The following is a 14,819-nucleotide window of genomic DNA, read 5'->3' on the forward strand; positions in this document are numbered from 1 at the left end:
TCCCTTTTAGGAGTCTACCTCCTCTTTGTTATTGAACAAAGCCATTTTGATTTACAGTTCAATTATGAAGATGTGACTTAGCTGTTTTGAGTCACTGGGTGGCCGTAGGAAAGAGCTGTTGGGTTGTCAACTCTAATTCAATTAATTCCTGGAGATTTCATCATATAATCTGCTCCAACAGTGCTACATTTAGTGAGTAAATGGATCTACCATGCTGCACGTTGCTGTCCCATGCCTATTTAATACTCAGTTCTCCTGATTTGCTTTTTTGTTGTTTTCTCCCTCTGGTGTAATGGATTGATGAGTCGTAGTCATACAGCACAGAAAGAGGCCCCTTGGTCAATTGTCTCTGTGCCAGTCATCAAGCACCTATCTATTAGAGTCCTGTTTTCCAGCACTTGGCCCCTAGCCTTGTCTTCTATTTGATGGCTCTATGATCACTGAGGAGATGACAGCACTAAGTGTTATAAATGGAGAAAAGAACAAAAAAGAAGTACAGTAGGAACAGGCTCTTTGTGCGCCCCCCCCCACCAAAAAAAAAGCCTGTGCCGATCATCATGCCCTAACTAAACTAAAAAACAAACCTCCTGCCCTTATTCGGTCCGCATCCCTCTCTTCCCTCCCAATCCATGTTACCATCCAGATGTCTCTCAATTGTCACCAATGTACCTGCTTCCAACACCTCTTGTAGCAGTGTGTTCCAGATTCCTAATACTCTCTGCGTGAAAACTTCCCTTGCATGACTCCCTTAAACTCCACCCCACCCCGGTCACCTTGAACCTGTAATTGAAACTTTGACCCTGGGAAAATAGCCTCTGACTTTCCACCCTATCTATGCCTCTCATAATTGTGTAGACCTCTATCAGGTCTCCATCAAGCTGCCATCTTGCTAATGAAAACAATCCTAGTCCTTTTAACCTTTCCACATAGCCAATGCACTCGAGACCAGGCAACATCCTGGTGAACTTCCTCTGCAATCTCTCCAAAGCTTCCATGTCCTTCTGTTAATGTGGCGATCAAACCTGTGCACAGTACTCCAAATGTAACTTAACCAGGGTTTTATATAGCTGCAATGTAGTTTGCCAACTCCTGTACTCCATGCCCTAGCTAATGAAGGCAAGCATGCATCATGCTTTCTTAATCGCTTTGGCCACCTGCGTTATCTGTGACACAATCAAAAAGGGATCAAGCTTCCAATTCAAGATGTACAGAGAGAATAACAGAATAAAAGCATATTAACAAGTACTATGTCCTCATCCTCCCCAGCGATCATAGCCTCATTGCTAATGTCCTGAGTCCATGATGAGCTGAAAATGTGTTGCTGGAAAAGCGCAGCAGGTCAGGCAGCATCTAAGGAACAGGAAATTCGGCGTTTCGGGCATAAGCCCTTCATCAGGAATGAGGAAAGTGTGTCCAGCAGGCTAAGATAAAAGGTAGGGAGGAGGGACTTGAGGGAGGGGCGATGGAGATGTGATAGGTGGAAGGAGGTCAAGGTGTGGGTGATAGGCCGGAGTGGGGTGGGGCCGTCGCTCCTCCGCCAAGTCCCTCCTCCCTACCTTTTATCTTAGCCTGATGGACACACTTTCCTCATTCCTGATGAAGGGCTTATGCCTGAAACGTCGAATTTCCTGTTTCTTAGATGCTGCCTGACCTGCTACACTTTTCCAGCAACACATTTTCAACTCTGATCTCCAGCATCTGCAGACCTCCACTTTTTCCTGAGTCCATGATGAGCAAACTAGGGTGGGACTATAATATCTGACTGAGATTGGGAAGAATCAAAGGTTGTGAAGAATATAGGAACATAAGAATTAGGAGCAGGAATAGACAATTGGTCAACTGCATCAGAAAATAGAAGCTTTATTAAAATACACATCAGATTAGGTAGTGGCATGTATCTCTTGCATTGTTCAGATATGCAAAGTATCATTTCGTTGGTCAGATACTTCAATGGGACAAAAATAGATTCATATTCAAATTGAATAATTTGTTTCTGGAAGAGAAAGTGATTAGGAATTAAAATGACCCGAATTGCTCTGTCAGAAACAGGAGCTTTAAGAGCAGCAGGAGGCCAGTCAGCCCCTCCAACCTATTCTGCCGTTCAGTTAAATCACCACTAATCTTTCCCTCAATTCATTTATCTGCCTTTGCTCTGAAAATTGAAAATAATTGATGTCCCAGGGGAGTGTAGAAAGTGCAGGGAATTTATTTTTAAAAAATATTAGGAGAGTGAAGAGGAGATATGAGAAAGATTCAATGCATAACATGATTTGGAAATGCTGGTGTTGGATTTGGGTGTACCAAGTTAAAAATCGCACAACACCAGGTTATAGTCCAACAGGTTTAATTGGAAGCACACTAGCTTTCGGAGCGATGAAGGAGCGGTGCTCCGGCAGCTAGAACTTCCAATTAAACCTGTTGGACTATAACCTGATGTTGTGATTTTTAGCGATGCATAACATTAAGGGAAATCCAAAAGTGTTTTACGAAGTGTATTAGAGGAAGGGGAATAACCAGAGAAAGAGTAGGGCCCTTGGGCCCCACTGCCTAAAAAGGTGTTGGAGATGGGGATACTTGAGATTTAAGCAATACAGAGGAACCTCGATTATCTGAAGGACATGAGTGGGGAGTATTTCATTCAGTTAATCAAATTCCAGATGATCGAACGCCTGATAACATAGTTTAACCAAGCATCGGGTCCTTGTGATGTTGCCGGATAATCCAATATTCGGATAATCGAGGTTTCTCTGTATTTAGATAAACACTTGAAGCACCATAAAACTATAAGCCAAGTGCTGGAAAACAGGACCAGTGTGGACACAATGGACTGATTGGCCTCTCTGTGTTGTAGCAATTCTGATTAACGATTCCCTCAAAAACAAGGAAATAGTTTCTTTGTATCTATGTTATAAATTGCTCCTAACAGTTTAAACAGCTCCGTCTGATCACCCCTCAATTGTTTATACCCTACTCCCCAGCAAGAGAGATTGCACACATCTCATTTGAGTGCATTGAGCATCCTTACTTCCCTGTTGTTGGCCATGCCTTCAGCTGCCCAGGCAATAAGCTCTGGAATTTTCACCCTAAATCTCTCCACCATCAATTATTTCTTTTCACAGCTCCTGAAAACTCAGCTCTTCAACTCTTGTCATCTCCCCTTGTTTCTCTTCTTGTTCTTCTGTCATATTTTGTTTTATGATGTTCCTGTGAAGTGCCTCACAATGTTCCATTATGTTAAAGGGCCACATCAGCGCAAGTCATTGTTATTATTGGAATACAGACAAAGTCTCATGTTCTAATACACCCCTCAATACTATGGTATTTAGTTCTTTCTCATGAATTTTGTCCCGTCTTGTTAAAGAGACTGCTTCCTGTGGGGAGATGATTCCATGGCCAAACCTCCTGCGTCAGACTTCAGGGAAATCTTTCTAACACCAGGGCATTAAGGACCACTTGCACAATCACAGAGAAGAAGCGAATGCAAAGGCTCATGTGCCTTTGGAGAACCAATATGCTTATCCTTCTGTTGAATGGAGATGAGGTTGAGCTTTCTCTCTCAACTTGATACTGCACCCTGGGAGCCAATGGCAGAGCGGTAATGTCACTAAGCTAGCAATTCAGAATGACACTGCCAATATTCTGGTGACATGGGTTTGAATCTTACCATAAGAGATGGTGAAATCTGAACTCAATTAAAGGCTAGCCTAATGGCAACCATGCAACCATTCACAAATGCAGTGATGGAATTTATTTTGAGAGGATTTAAGTATGAAAGCAGGGATGAATTTCTGAGGCTCTAGAAGCTCTGGTCAGATTACAATTGGAGTATTGTGCACTGTTCTGGGCCCGATATCTCAGAAAGGATGTAGTGGCCTTTGTGCATGTTCAGATGAGGTTCATGAGGATGGTCCCAGCAATGAACAGCTTAACGTATGAGGAACATTTAAAGACTCTTGAGTTTATACTCAATGACATTTAGAAGGATGGGGTGGGGGGGGGGTGGGATCTAATTGAAACATTCAGAATACTGAATGGCCTGGACAGAGTAAATGTTGGGAAAATGTTTCCATTGGTAGGAGAGACTAGGACCTGTGGGCACAGCCTTAGAGTAAAGGGAAGACCTTTCAAAATGGAGATAAGAAACTACTTCAGCCAGAGAGTGGTGAATCTATGGAATTCATTGCCACACAAGGCTGTAACGGCCTGGTCATTGAGGATACCTAATACTGAGTATCAAAGTGATCAAGGGTTATGGGGAGAAAGCAGGAAAATGGGGTTGAGAAACATTGCGGCCATGATTGAATGGCAAAGCATTCTTGATGGGCTGAATGGCTTAATTTCTGCTCCTATGTCTCATGGCGTTATGGACTGTTATAAAATTTGGTTCACCAGTATTCTTTGAGGTAGGGAATCTGCCTTTCATAGATGATCTGCATGTGACTACTGACTCACTACAATGTGGTTGACCCTAACTGCCCTCTGAAATGAACAAGCAAGCTACTCAGTTCTATCAAAACTGCTACAAAGTCCAAGGATGGGAAACAAACCAGATCGACTACCTAGTATCAACTTGGGCACCTGAAAAGATAAGGACAACCACAGGCCTGATGACACTGATCTTCCTTACTAACAACTGGTGTCTTGTGACAAATCTAGGAGAACTGACCCACAAGCTAATCAAACAATAGCCTTGCACGGTGTTTGGGACATTGTCTGTCTGTGAAGTATGATTCCACGAGTATGACTGTCCCATCCCCATCCCCATCCCCATCCCAATCCCATTCCTGGATATGTCCTTCCCCCTGGCAAGACAGTTCTATCAGAGGTAGTGGAACAGTGGTACAAAATCTGGAAGAAATTGCTCTGAGAATCCTCAATATTTACTCCAGACCTCATGAAATGATATGGTATCAAGGTCAAATGCAGGCAAGGTAACATCCTACTGATTATCACATACTGCCCCTTGCCTGATGAATCAGTACTCCTCGATACTGAATGCCCATCAAGAATGCTTTGCCATTCAATCATGGCCGCAATGTTTCTCAACCCCATTTTCCTGCTTTCTCCCCATAACCCTTGATCACTTTGATACTCAGTATTAGGTATCCTCAATGACCAGGCCGTTACAGCCTTGTGTGGCAATGAATTCCATAGATTCACCACTCTCTGGCTGAAGTAGTTTCTTATCTCCATTTTGAAAGGTCTTCCCTTTACTCTAAGGCTGTGCCCACAGGTCCTAGTCTCTCCTACCAATGGAAACATTTTCCCAACATTTACTCTGTCCAGGCCATTCAGTATTCTGAATGTTTCAATTAGATCCCCCCCCCCCCCCACCCCATCCTTCTAAATGTCATTGAGTATAAACTCAAGAGTCTTTAAATGTTCCTCATACGTTAAGCTCCTCATACGTTAACCTGGAGAAAGCACTGAGTGGTCAGGGCACAAGTTGTACTCCGAATGGAGGATTTAAATGTCTGTCACCAAGAGTGGCTCAGCAGAACCCCTACTGACTGGACTGGTTGAGTCCTAGTGGTCATGGCTGTTATACTGGATCTACAACAAGTGGCAAGGGAACCAACAAGCGGGGTAAATCTTCTTGACTTCATCCTGACCAATCTGCCTGCTGCTGATGACAGGAGGAGTGACCACTGCATAGTCCTTGTGCTGATGAAATCTGTTCACATTCAGGTTCCCCTCATTGTGTTGTGAGGCTATATTACCATGATAAATGGGCCAAATCTCATAATAGTAACTTGACCAAGCATCCATGAGGTGCTGTGGGCCATCAGCAGCCACAATCTGTGACCTCATGTGCTGGCATTTTCCCCACTGCACCATTTACCATCCAGCCAGCCAGCAGCAAGCAATGATCCCACAACCAACGAATCAGATCAGATCTCTACAGTCCTGCCACATCCAGTCATGAAAGGTGACAGACAACTGAACAACTCCTGGAGGGTGAGGTTCCACAAATATCCACATCCCCAGTGACTGGGGAGTCCAGCATATCAGGGCAAAAGACCAGGCTGGAGCATTGACAGCAATCTTCAGCCAGAAGTGTTGAGTGGACAATCCATCTTGGCTTCCTCCAAAGGTCTCCTGCAGGAATCCTCAGCAAGAGGCGAGTAATGCACCTCCTGAGTCCCCAAAGCCTGTCCCCCACCTACAATGTACAAGTCAGGAGTGTGATGGAATACTTTGCAATTTCATGGATGAGTGCAGCTCCAACAACATTCAACAAGTTTGACATCATCCAGGACAAAGCAGTCAATTTGATTAGCCACACATCCACCATCTTTAACATTCACTCCCTCCACCACTGACATACGTAGCAGCACTACGTACTATCTGCAAGATGCATTGTAATAACTCAGTAAGGCTCCTCCAACTGCAGAATTTCCAAATTTGTGAATTCATCACCTCAAAGGAAGAGGGCAGCAGATACATGGGAATACCAGTACCTGCAAGTTCCCATCCAAACCACTCACCATCCTGGCTTTGAAATATATAGTCGTTCTTCGGTGTCACTGGGTAAAATCCTGGAAATCCCTTCTCAACAGTATTGTGGGTGTTCCTACATCCTATGGACTACTGCAGTGTACGAAGACAGCCCACCACCTTCTCAAGGGCAGTTTGAAATTGGCAATAATAGCTGGCCTACTTGGTGATGTCTACATCCCGTGAACAACTTTTAGAAAAAAATTTGAATTCAAAAGTTATCACTGTTCCTTGAAATACTTAGCATATATTTTTCATTTATTATTGTTTCATAGCTATCATCTCCAAATACTATACCAAAAGGGTCTCGGAATCCAGAGATGTAACCCCCGAACAGGTCTCTGAAACATTTGCCACGCTTTCTCTTCAGGCCTCCTGACCTGCTTAATGCATCAAACATTTAATGCTTTTATTTGCGGTGTAAGAAGGATGTGTTTTTTTTTGGGTCAAGCTATTGATGACACACTGGGCTGGGCATTGCTTCTCTGGACTGCTTTGTGCAGTAATAAATAGTTGATGTTAAACAAAGCATTTTATATACGTGTAACTAACAACTCTGTCCATTTCAGTGTCAAGGTTGAAATAGACAATGTCTCTGTATCCATCACTGGAGGATCTGAAGGTCTCCAAAGTACTTGAGGTCAGTTCTAATGATTTTTAATGTAGTTTCTACATTGCTTATGGGGTTGATGATTGGTCAGTTGCTTAAATTTTGGTGAATTCAAGCCAGACCAGTAGGATAAAAGTATTTTTCTTAACTGGTTACATAAAAGAATACAAAACTAGTGGCTAAAACCAGGCAAAGTGATGATCTTTGGTTCATTAAAATATGACTCTGAATTGGTCGTAAATTGGAATTATGTTAAAAATCACAAAACACCAGGTTATATTCCAACAGGTTTATTTGGAAGCACTAGCTTTTGGAGCGCTGTTCCTTCAGGTGGTTGTGGAGTATAAGATTGTAAGACACAAAAGGTTTACATTGTGATAACTGAAATTATGTATTGAAAAAGACCTGGATTGTTTAAGTCTCTCGTTTAGAATGACCATGTTAGTTTCAGTTCTTTCATATGCACTTGGAACTATGTAGTCAGTGTTCAAGAGCTCTGATGTCAGTCATCACCTGGATTATAGGAATGGAATAGGACTTAGCCATGTACCAATAAACATTCTAGGCAAATAAGAACAAGCTAGGAACAAGGAAAAATGTTTGCAGAAATACTAGTCAAAAGATCAAGGTCAGAGGCGTATTGTTACTATTAAGTTAAACATTACATAAAAGGAAGCATGTCCAATGAGCTCGAACTGCACCATACTGAATTATATTATATGCAAATATTTATCTAGAAAGAAACAAACCAAGATGGCTGCTGGAGAGATGTCAGCCACTGATAGTGATGAATATTTTTACATCATGCAATAGATTTGGCATTGTCAAGTCTAATGGTTATTTATGGTTTGAGATGACAGATGAAGAGAGTGATGTGTGTATACTATGAGTTTCTCAGATGTCTTAAATGGCTCAAGATGATGATCCAATAATGAAGCCCTTGAAAATAAAATTGATCCCACATGATGGAACAATACTGAAGCCATAAGAAAAAATGAAGTGGAATCACCAAAGCAATTATAAGGATGAAGATATGGAGTTCCATATAGCAGACTTTAAGCAAAATCTGCTCAACACAACTGAAAGAAGCTTAATGCTTTGATTCTTAATCCGGCATGTGCTAGAAGATATTTGTAGTGGTCACTAAGTCATTGACTGCTGAACAGATCCTAAAATACTACTGATATGTTTTTTTTCAGGTCGTTAATGTAACCTTGATAAATATCATCCTGATATAGATGACAGTGTAATACCAACTCTTGGGACATCGTATTGAGGTTGTGCAGGATGTTGGTAAAGCCTCTTCTGAAATACTGTGTGCAGTTTTGGTCTGTTATAAGAAAGATATTATTAAAGCAGAGAGGGTTCAGAAAGGATTTACAAGAATGTTGCTGGGAATGGAGGGTTTGAGTTATAAGGATAGATTGGAAAGGTTAGGACCTTTTTCACTGGAGCTAAGGAGACTGAGGGGTGACCTTTATAGAGGTTTTTGAAATAACGAGAGGCATAGACTAAGTGAATGACACAAGCTTTTCCTGAGGAGAGTTCAAAACTAAGGGCCATATTTTTAAGGTGAGAGGAGAAAGATTTAGAAAGGACGTGAGGCGCAACTATTTTACACAGTTTGTGTGTGGAATGAACTGCTGGAGAAGATGATGGATGCAGGTATAGTTACAACATTTAAAAAAAACATTTGGATAAGTACATGAATTGGAAAGGTTTGAAGGCATAAGGGCTGAGCACAGGCAGGTGGGACTGGTTTAGTTTGAGAACATGGTTGGTCTGTTTCCGTGCTGTATGACTCACTTGTGGAGTCCACCAGAAAGCTATAATGAACAACATCACATTGGAGCAGGAGGAAACAGAGCAGAAAGAGAGGTTTACTCTTCATCCAAAACACATTGTGTCTGAGCTTGGATTCCCAGAATATACTGATAAGCAATGAATGTAAATTATAACCTTTACAGTAACATAACATGGAGGTCACAGTTCACCACGAGATTCAACAACTTGCTTAATGCAAACAGATGGAGCCACTTGGAATAATTTACTGATTCCTGCACAAGAATAAAGAATACAGAAACAAAGGGCAGGAGAAAGAAATAAAGTGAAAGGGCTGGATTACCTGTTGGTTGTAATGATGTTAATAGAAGACTGAAAGGACAAAAGGAATGCAAAAGTGGCTAAAATCTAGCCAAGTGGACTAAATCATATCAAAACAAAACTAAAATAGGAACCATGATGGAATGAGGTCTTTCCTATATTCCGGAGTGACCTGATGACTGACTTTATTGTCATTAGAAAATAATTATACTATAATTGGACATTACATTTTAATGTTTATTTTCTTTAGGCTCAGGCCACCATTGCATCCAAGATGGCCCCACCAGCAATTGAAGCTCAGGAGCCCAGTGTTGGAAGTGGTGAGTCATTGCAATTTGTGTTGTGTCCTTATTCTCCATTATTCTTCAGCCTCCAGTTTCAGCGTCTCAGGCATGACTCTTCTTGGTATTAATATCTCCACTTTTTTCCATGCCCTTGCCTAGCTTTATTGTGGTAACCTTCTCCAGCCTCTCAATCCTCAGAAGGTCATGATCCTGGCACAAGGGCCATAACATGTAGAATTTCAGGGCAGTCTTGTTCAGACAGAATGGTAATCCCATCACTGGCTCAGCTGCATGTTCTGGTTTAAAATAGGGCAGATTGAAGGGGAAATGAGACAGATAGAAACTTCCTCCCATCCTTAATAATTGGGTTACAGACTGTGATGATGATGCTCCTTTAATAAGGTTATGTTTTCCTTGGTTGTTTTTTTCAAAAAGGGGTTGTAAAAGGCAGAGGTTCCAATTTGGCTGGGGTTAGCCCTTATGGCTAACAGATACTGCCTCAGGCAAAAGACTTCTAAGTTTTCTTTAAACCACTTGTACAATGAAAGTGGAGTGGCCAGTTCTCCTTGCTCAGGATTTAGCAAGAAGTGTGTTCAAGGCTGCTGGTCAGGTTTTGAGCTGGGGAATCCAAAGGAATGGCTACAGTGGAAAGATGTTCCATGCTGATTCTGTCTCTCAGATCTCTCCTGTAAGAACCTGTGTTTGACTTTACCATTTGTATTTATGGGGATGTTGCAGGTATTTGGAAAGACATCATTAAATTGCGATAGAATCGATTTGGTTAAGTTGTTCTGTATTCTGTTCTGCATCATTCGGTAGTCTGTTAATTTTTTTTAAAATACTGAGTGGTTGGGGCAGCTGCATCACTCCTGGAAAAGCCACTATACACCTACTTAAAACAACTAGAAAAATTAGGGTCTAGGCTATCCTGGTAATGTTTTGAGGGGGTCTGGCCTGGTTCATAACACAGACAGATAGTTAACAGCTAACTGTTGTTATGCAAGTTTCCATCTTCCGTTGTTCCACTGGTGGTGGTTGTGCCTCCTACTGGCAAGGCTCTGAGCTTTGGAATTCCTTCCCTAAATCTGGCTGCCTCTCGAGTTTTACATTGTCATTGTCCCACTGACTCTGCCATCATGTCCATACAGATGTTCCACTTCTCAGGTTGACTTGCAGAAGGGGTCCAGGTTTGGCAGAATGGCGATGATTAACCTGAGGCTAGCTTGTCTTGGCCTGGAATATGTTCCCTTGAGTTCAGAAAGTTTAGGGATGATCCAGTCAAGGAGTTTAAATGTTTTAAAGGGTACATTTAGAGCCAGACATTCCAAAGGGAAATCAGCAACACTTTCCTGTGTAAAGTCTTTGGGAGAATCTGATATTTTCTCTCTCTGGCGTCTCTGATGCTGGGGGACAACTGGAACCTTAAAGACTGAAGTTGATAATTTTTTATTGTGTACAGGTTTTGAAGAATTATGAAAGGCAAATAGTTGGAAGTGCAAATTGATTGTGATCTAATTTAATGTTGGAACCAATCCATGGGATTGAATAGTCACTTCCTCATCAGAGATCCCGAACCAGATCTCTGCCAATTTGCACATCACCTTGGCCCCACCCTGTATAGGTGCTGATACTTGCTTTAAAAACCTGTCTGATTTGTTTCTCTTCTGCTTCAGGTTTATATCCAGACCTGCAGGAACTGGGGGACTATATGGGGCTGGACCTGAACAGTGAGGATTTGAGGCAGAACATGGCTGTCGTGCCAGTTGCTGAATCTGGAGTAAGCATCTGATGGAATTGGGTGACTACAATGGGCTACACAAAAACTCTCCTCCTTACACAAACCTCCTGAGAGGTGGTTTTTTTTTAAAGTAATATTAAGATAAAACATGAATTTAAGGTTTTTGATATTAATTTGTATCCGTCTTTAATTGGGAAGTCAGCTGTGGCTCAGTAGGAAGCTGGTTGAGTGTTCAGGTTCCCCTCAAACTGCACAGACAGTGTCGGCCTGGACTGAGGGGATGCTGAACTGTCGGAGGTACAGTCTTCAGGATGAAATCCTTGGTTCTAGACTCCCTGACCAAGAGCAACATCCTCCCTGCATATAGTTTGTCCTGTTAGAATTTTACATATTTCTATCATATCAAAGAAACATACAAAATAAGAACAAGAGTAGGCCATTCAGCCCTTGAAGTCTGCTTCACCATTCAAAACTATCATGGCTGATCATCCAAGTCAGTACCTTGTTCCCACTTTTATCCTGCTTTTTTGATTCCTTTAGCCCTATGAAACTCCTTCTTGAAAATTAACGACTGAGTCAGAGAATTCCACAGGGTCTCTACTCTCTGGGTGAAGAAATCTCTCTTTATCTCAGTCCTCTACCCCATCCTTAGACTGTGACTGTTTGAGACCCCCTGTTCATTGAGATTGTCTATCCTGTGTTTACTCTGTCTAGACCTGTTAGGATTTTGTAGTTATCTGCAAGAGAGTCCCTCATTCTTCTAAACTCCAGTGAATGTAGTCCTAACTGATCCAGTCTCTCTTCTTATGTCAGTGCTGTCAGCCCAGGAGTCAGCTTCACTGCACTCCCCCCACAGCCAGAACATTCATCCTCGGGTAAGGAGACCAAAACTGCACACAGTACTCCAGGTTTAGTCCTAAAAGGTGCTGTGCAATTGTAGCAAGACATCCCTGCTCCTGTACAGATCATTCTGTGACAGTTGTGTTCCCCTGTAAACCCTGTGCTATGGAAAATCACACTGTAGAAGGTCACAAATAAAAAAAAACTGCCATAACCATTCATAGAGTCGCAAAGTTTGTGAAGGTTCGTAGCTCAGGTTGAGGTTTATGGTGTTGGTTTGCTCGCTGAGCTGTAGGTTTGATATCCAGACATTTCATTACCTGGCTAGGTAACATCATCAGTGGTGACCTCCAAGTGAAGTGAAGGGCTTCACTTAGAGGTCGCTACTGATGATGTTACCTAGCCAGGTAATGAAACGTCTGGATATCAAACCTACAGCTCAGCAAGCAAACATACAGCCTAAATTCATAGTCATACAGTCATAGAGATGTACAGCATGGAAACATACCCTTCGGTCTAACCCGAACATGCTGACAGATATCCCGACCCAATCTAGTCCCACCTGCTAGCACCTGGCCCATATCCCTCCAAACACTTCCTATTCATATACCCATCCAGATGCCTTTTAAATGTTGCAATTGTACCAGCCTCCACCACATCCTCTGGCAGCTCATTCCATACACGTACCACCCTTTGCGTGAAAACGTTGCCCCTTAGGTCTCTTTTATATCTTTCCCCTCTCACCCTAAACCTATGCCCTCTAGCTCTGGACTCCCTGACCCCAGGGAAAAGACTTTGTCTATTTATCCTATCCATGCCCCTCATAATTTTGTAAACCTCTATAAGGTCACCCCTCAGACTCCGACGCTCCAGGAAAACAGACCCAGCCTGTTCAGCCTCTCCCTGTAGCTCAGATCCTCCAACCCTGGCAACATGCTTGGAAATCTTTTTTGAACCATTCAGTCGGATGTTTATCCAAATAACATCCATAATTTGTCAGTCATGTTATAGCCAATTCATGCTGACGATACACACATTATACCAGAACTGTACTCTGTCTCTATGAAGGCCAACATAGTATTTGTCTTCACCACCTGCCACATCTGCGCAGTTGCCTTCAGAGACTAATGTACAAGAGCACCAGGTCTTGTTGCTCCTTCCCCTTTCCCAATGTATCATATAATAATCTGCTTTCTTGTTTTTGCTCTCAGTTATTATACTTCATCTGCCTATTCACCGAACTTGTCCAAATCACACTGCGGCATTTCCTCATTCTCCTCACCATTCACTCCCCTCCCCACCACCCAGCATTGTGTCACCTGCAAACTTTGAGTTATTACATTTAGTTCTTTCATCTAAATCATAAATATATAGCATGGTTCCTAACACTGATCCCTGTGATAACCCACTGGCTGCCATTTGGAAAAACCTGTTTATTTCTAGTCCCTGTTTCCTGTCTGATAGCCAGTTCTCTATCCATGTCAGTACACTACCCCTGATTTCTACCGCAAAGCCTCATCTTTCTAAATCTTCATAAAAATAGGCCAGTCTCTTCTTACAGTACAGTCCTGACATCCCTAGTATCTGTCTAGCAAACTTTCACTGCTATCCCTTTATGGCAAATATACCCTTTATTAGGTAGGGAGACCAAGACTTCCAAACAATACTTCTGATGTGGTCTCACCAAGGCCCTGTCTGACTGCAGTAAGATATCCCTACTTCTGAATTCAAATCCTCTGTAATGAAAGCTAATATACCATTTGCCTTCCTAATTTCCTGTTGCCCCAGTCTATCTACTTCCATTGACTGATGGACAAGGACACCCAGGTCCCTTTGCATATCCAAACTGTTCAGCATATCACCATTTAAATAATACTGTTTCTTTGTGTTTTTCACACCAAAGGGTATAACTTCACATTTGGCCTTGGTTTCGCCCACACACTCAACATGTCTTATCTTATGAAGAGAGGTTGACTGAGCTTGGACTTTTCTCATTGGAGAAAAGGAGGAAGAGAGGGGACCTAATTGAGGTATACAAGATAATGAGAGGCATAGATAGAGTCGATAGCCAGAGACTATTTCCCAGGGCAGAAATGGCTAACATGAAGGTCATAGTTTTAAGCTGGTTGGAGGAAAGTATAGAGGGGATGTCAGAGGTGGGTTCTTTACACAGAGTCGTGAGAGCATGGAATGCGTTGCCAGCAACAGTTGTGGAAGCAAGGTCATTGGGGACATTTAAGAGACTGCTGGACATGCATATGGTCACAGAAATTTGAGGGTGCATACATGAAGATCAATGGTCGGCACAACATCGTGGGCTGAAGGGCCTGTTCTGTGCTGTACTGTTCTATGTTGAAGTCTCCTTGCTTGCTCCTCACAACATTCAGTCTTGCCCATTTTGTGTCAGAAGTAAACTTGAAAATATTTCATTTAGTTCCATCATCCTGGTCATTTGTATATGTTGTGAATAACTGGGGTCCAAGCACTGATCATTGCGGTACCTCACTAGTCGCTGTCTACCACTTAGAAAAAGTTATTCCCAATCTGTTTCCTGACTGTCAATCCACTTAATCTATGCCAATGTATTACCCCAATCCTGCGTGATTTAACTTTTCCCACTTGCCTCTTATCAAAAGTCTTCTGAAAATCCAAATACATCACATACACTCCCTTATCTGTCCCACTAGTTATATTCTCAAAAACTCTGGTAGAGTTTTGGAAGCTAATGCTTCCAATTAAACCTGTT

At 42.2% G+C, this 14,819-nt stretch overlaps 1 protein-coding gene across 1 annotated transcript in view; it reads left to right on the forward strand.

Moving 5' to 3' along the window:
* LOC132823014 (syntenin-1-like) overlaps positions 1-14,819 on the forward strand; it is a 42,667-nt gene that overhangs the window by 6,807 nt on the left and 21,041 nt on the right. Inside the window, exons 2-4 of the mRNA XM_060836545.1 lie at positions 7,068-7,138; positions 9,462-9,531; positions 11,169-11,272. Coding sequence (XP_060692528.1) covers positions 7,088-7,138; positions 9,462-9,531; positions 11,169-11,272 — 225 coding nt within the window. The 5' untranslated portion in view covers positions 7,068-7,087. The remainder of the gene's footprint in view (positions 1-7,067; positions 7,139-9,461; positions 9,532-11,168; positions 11,273-14,819) is intronic.

This window comes from Hemiscyllium ocellatum, chromosome 15 (genome assembly GCF_020745735.1).
Source record: "Hemiscyllium ocellatum isolate sHemOce1 chromosome 15, sHemOce1.pat.X.cur, whole genome shotgun sequence".
Classification (NCBI taxonomy): Eukaryota; Metazoa; Chordata; class Chondrichthyes; order Orectolobiformes; family Hemiscylliidae; genus Hemiscyllium; species Hemiscyllium ocellatum.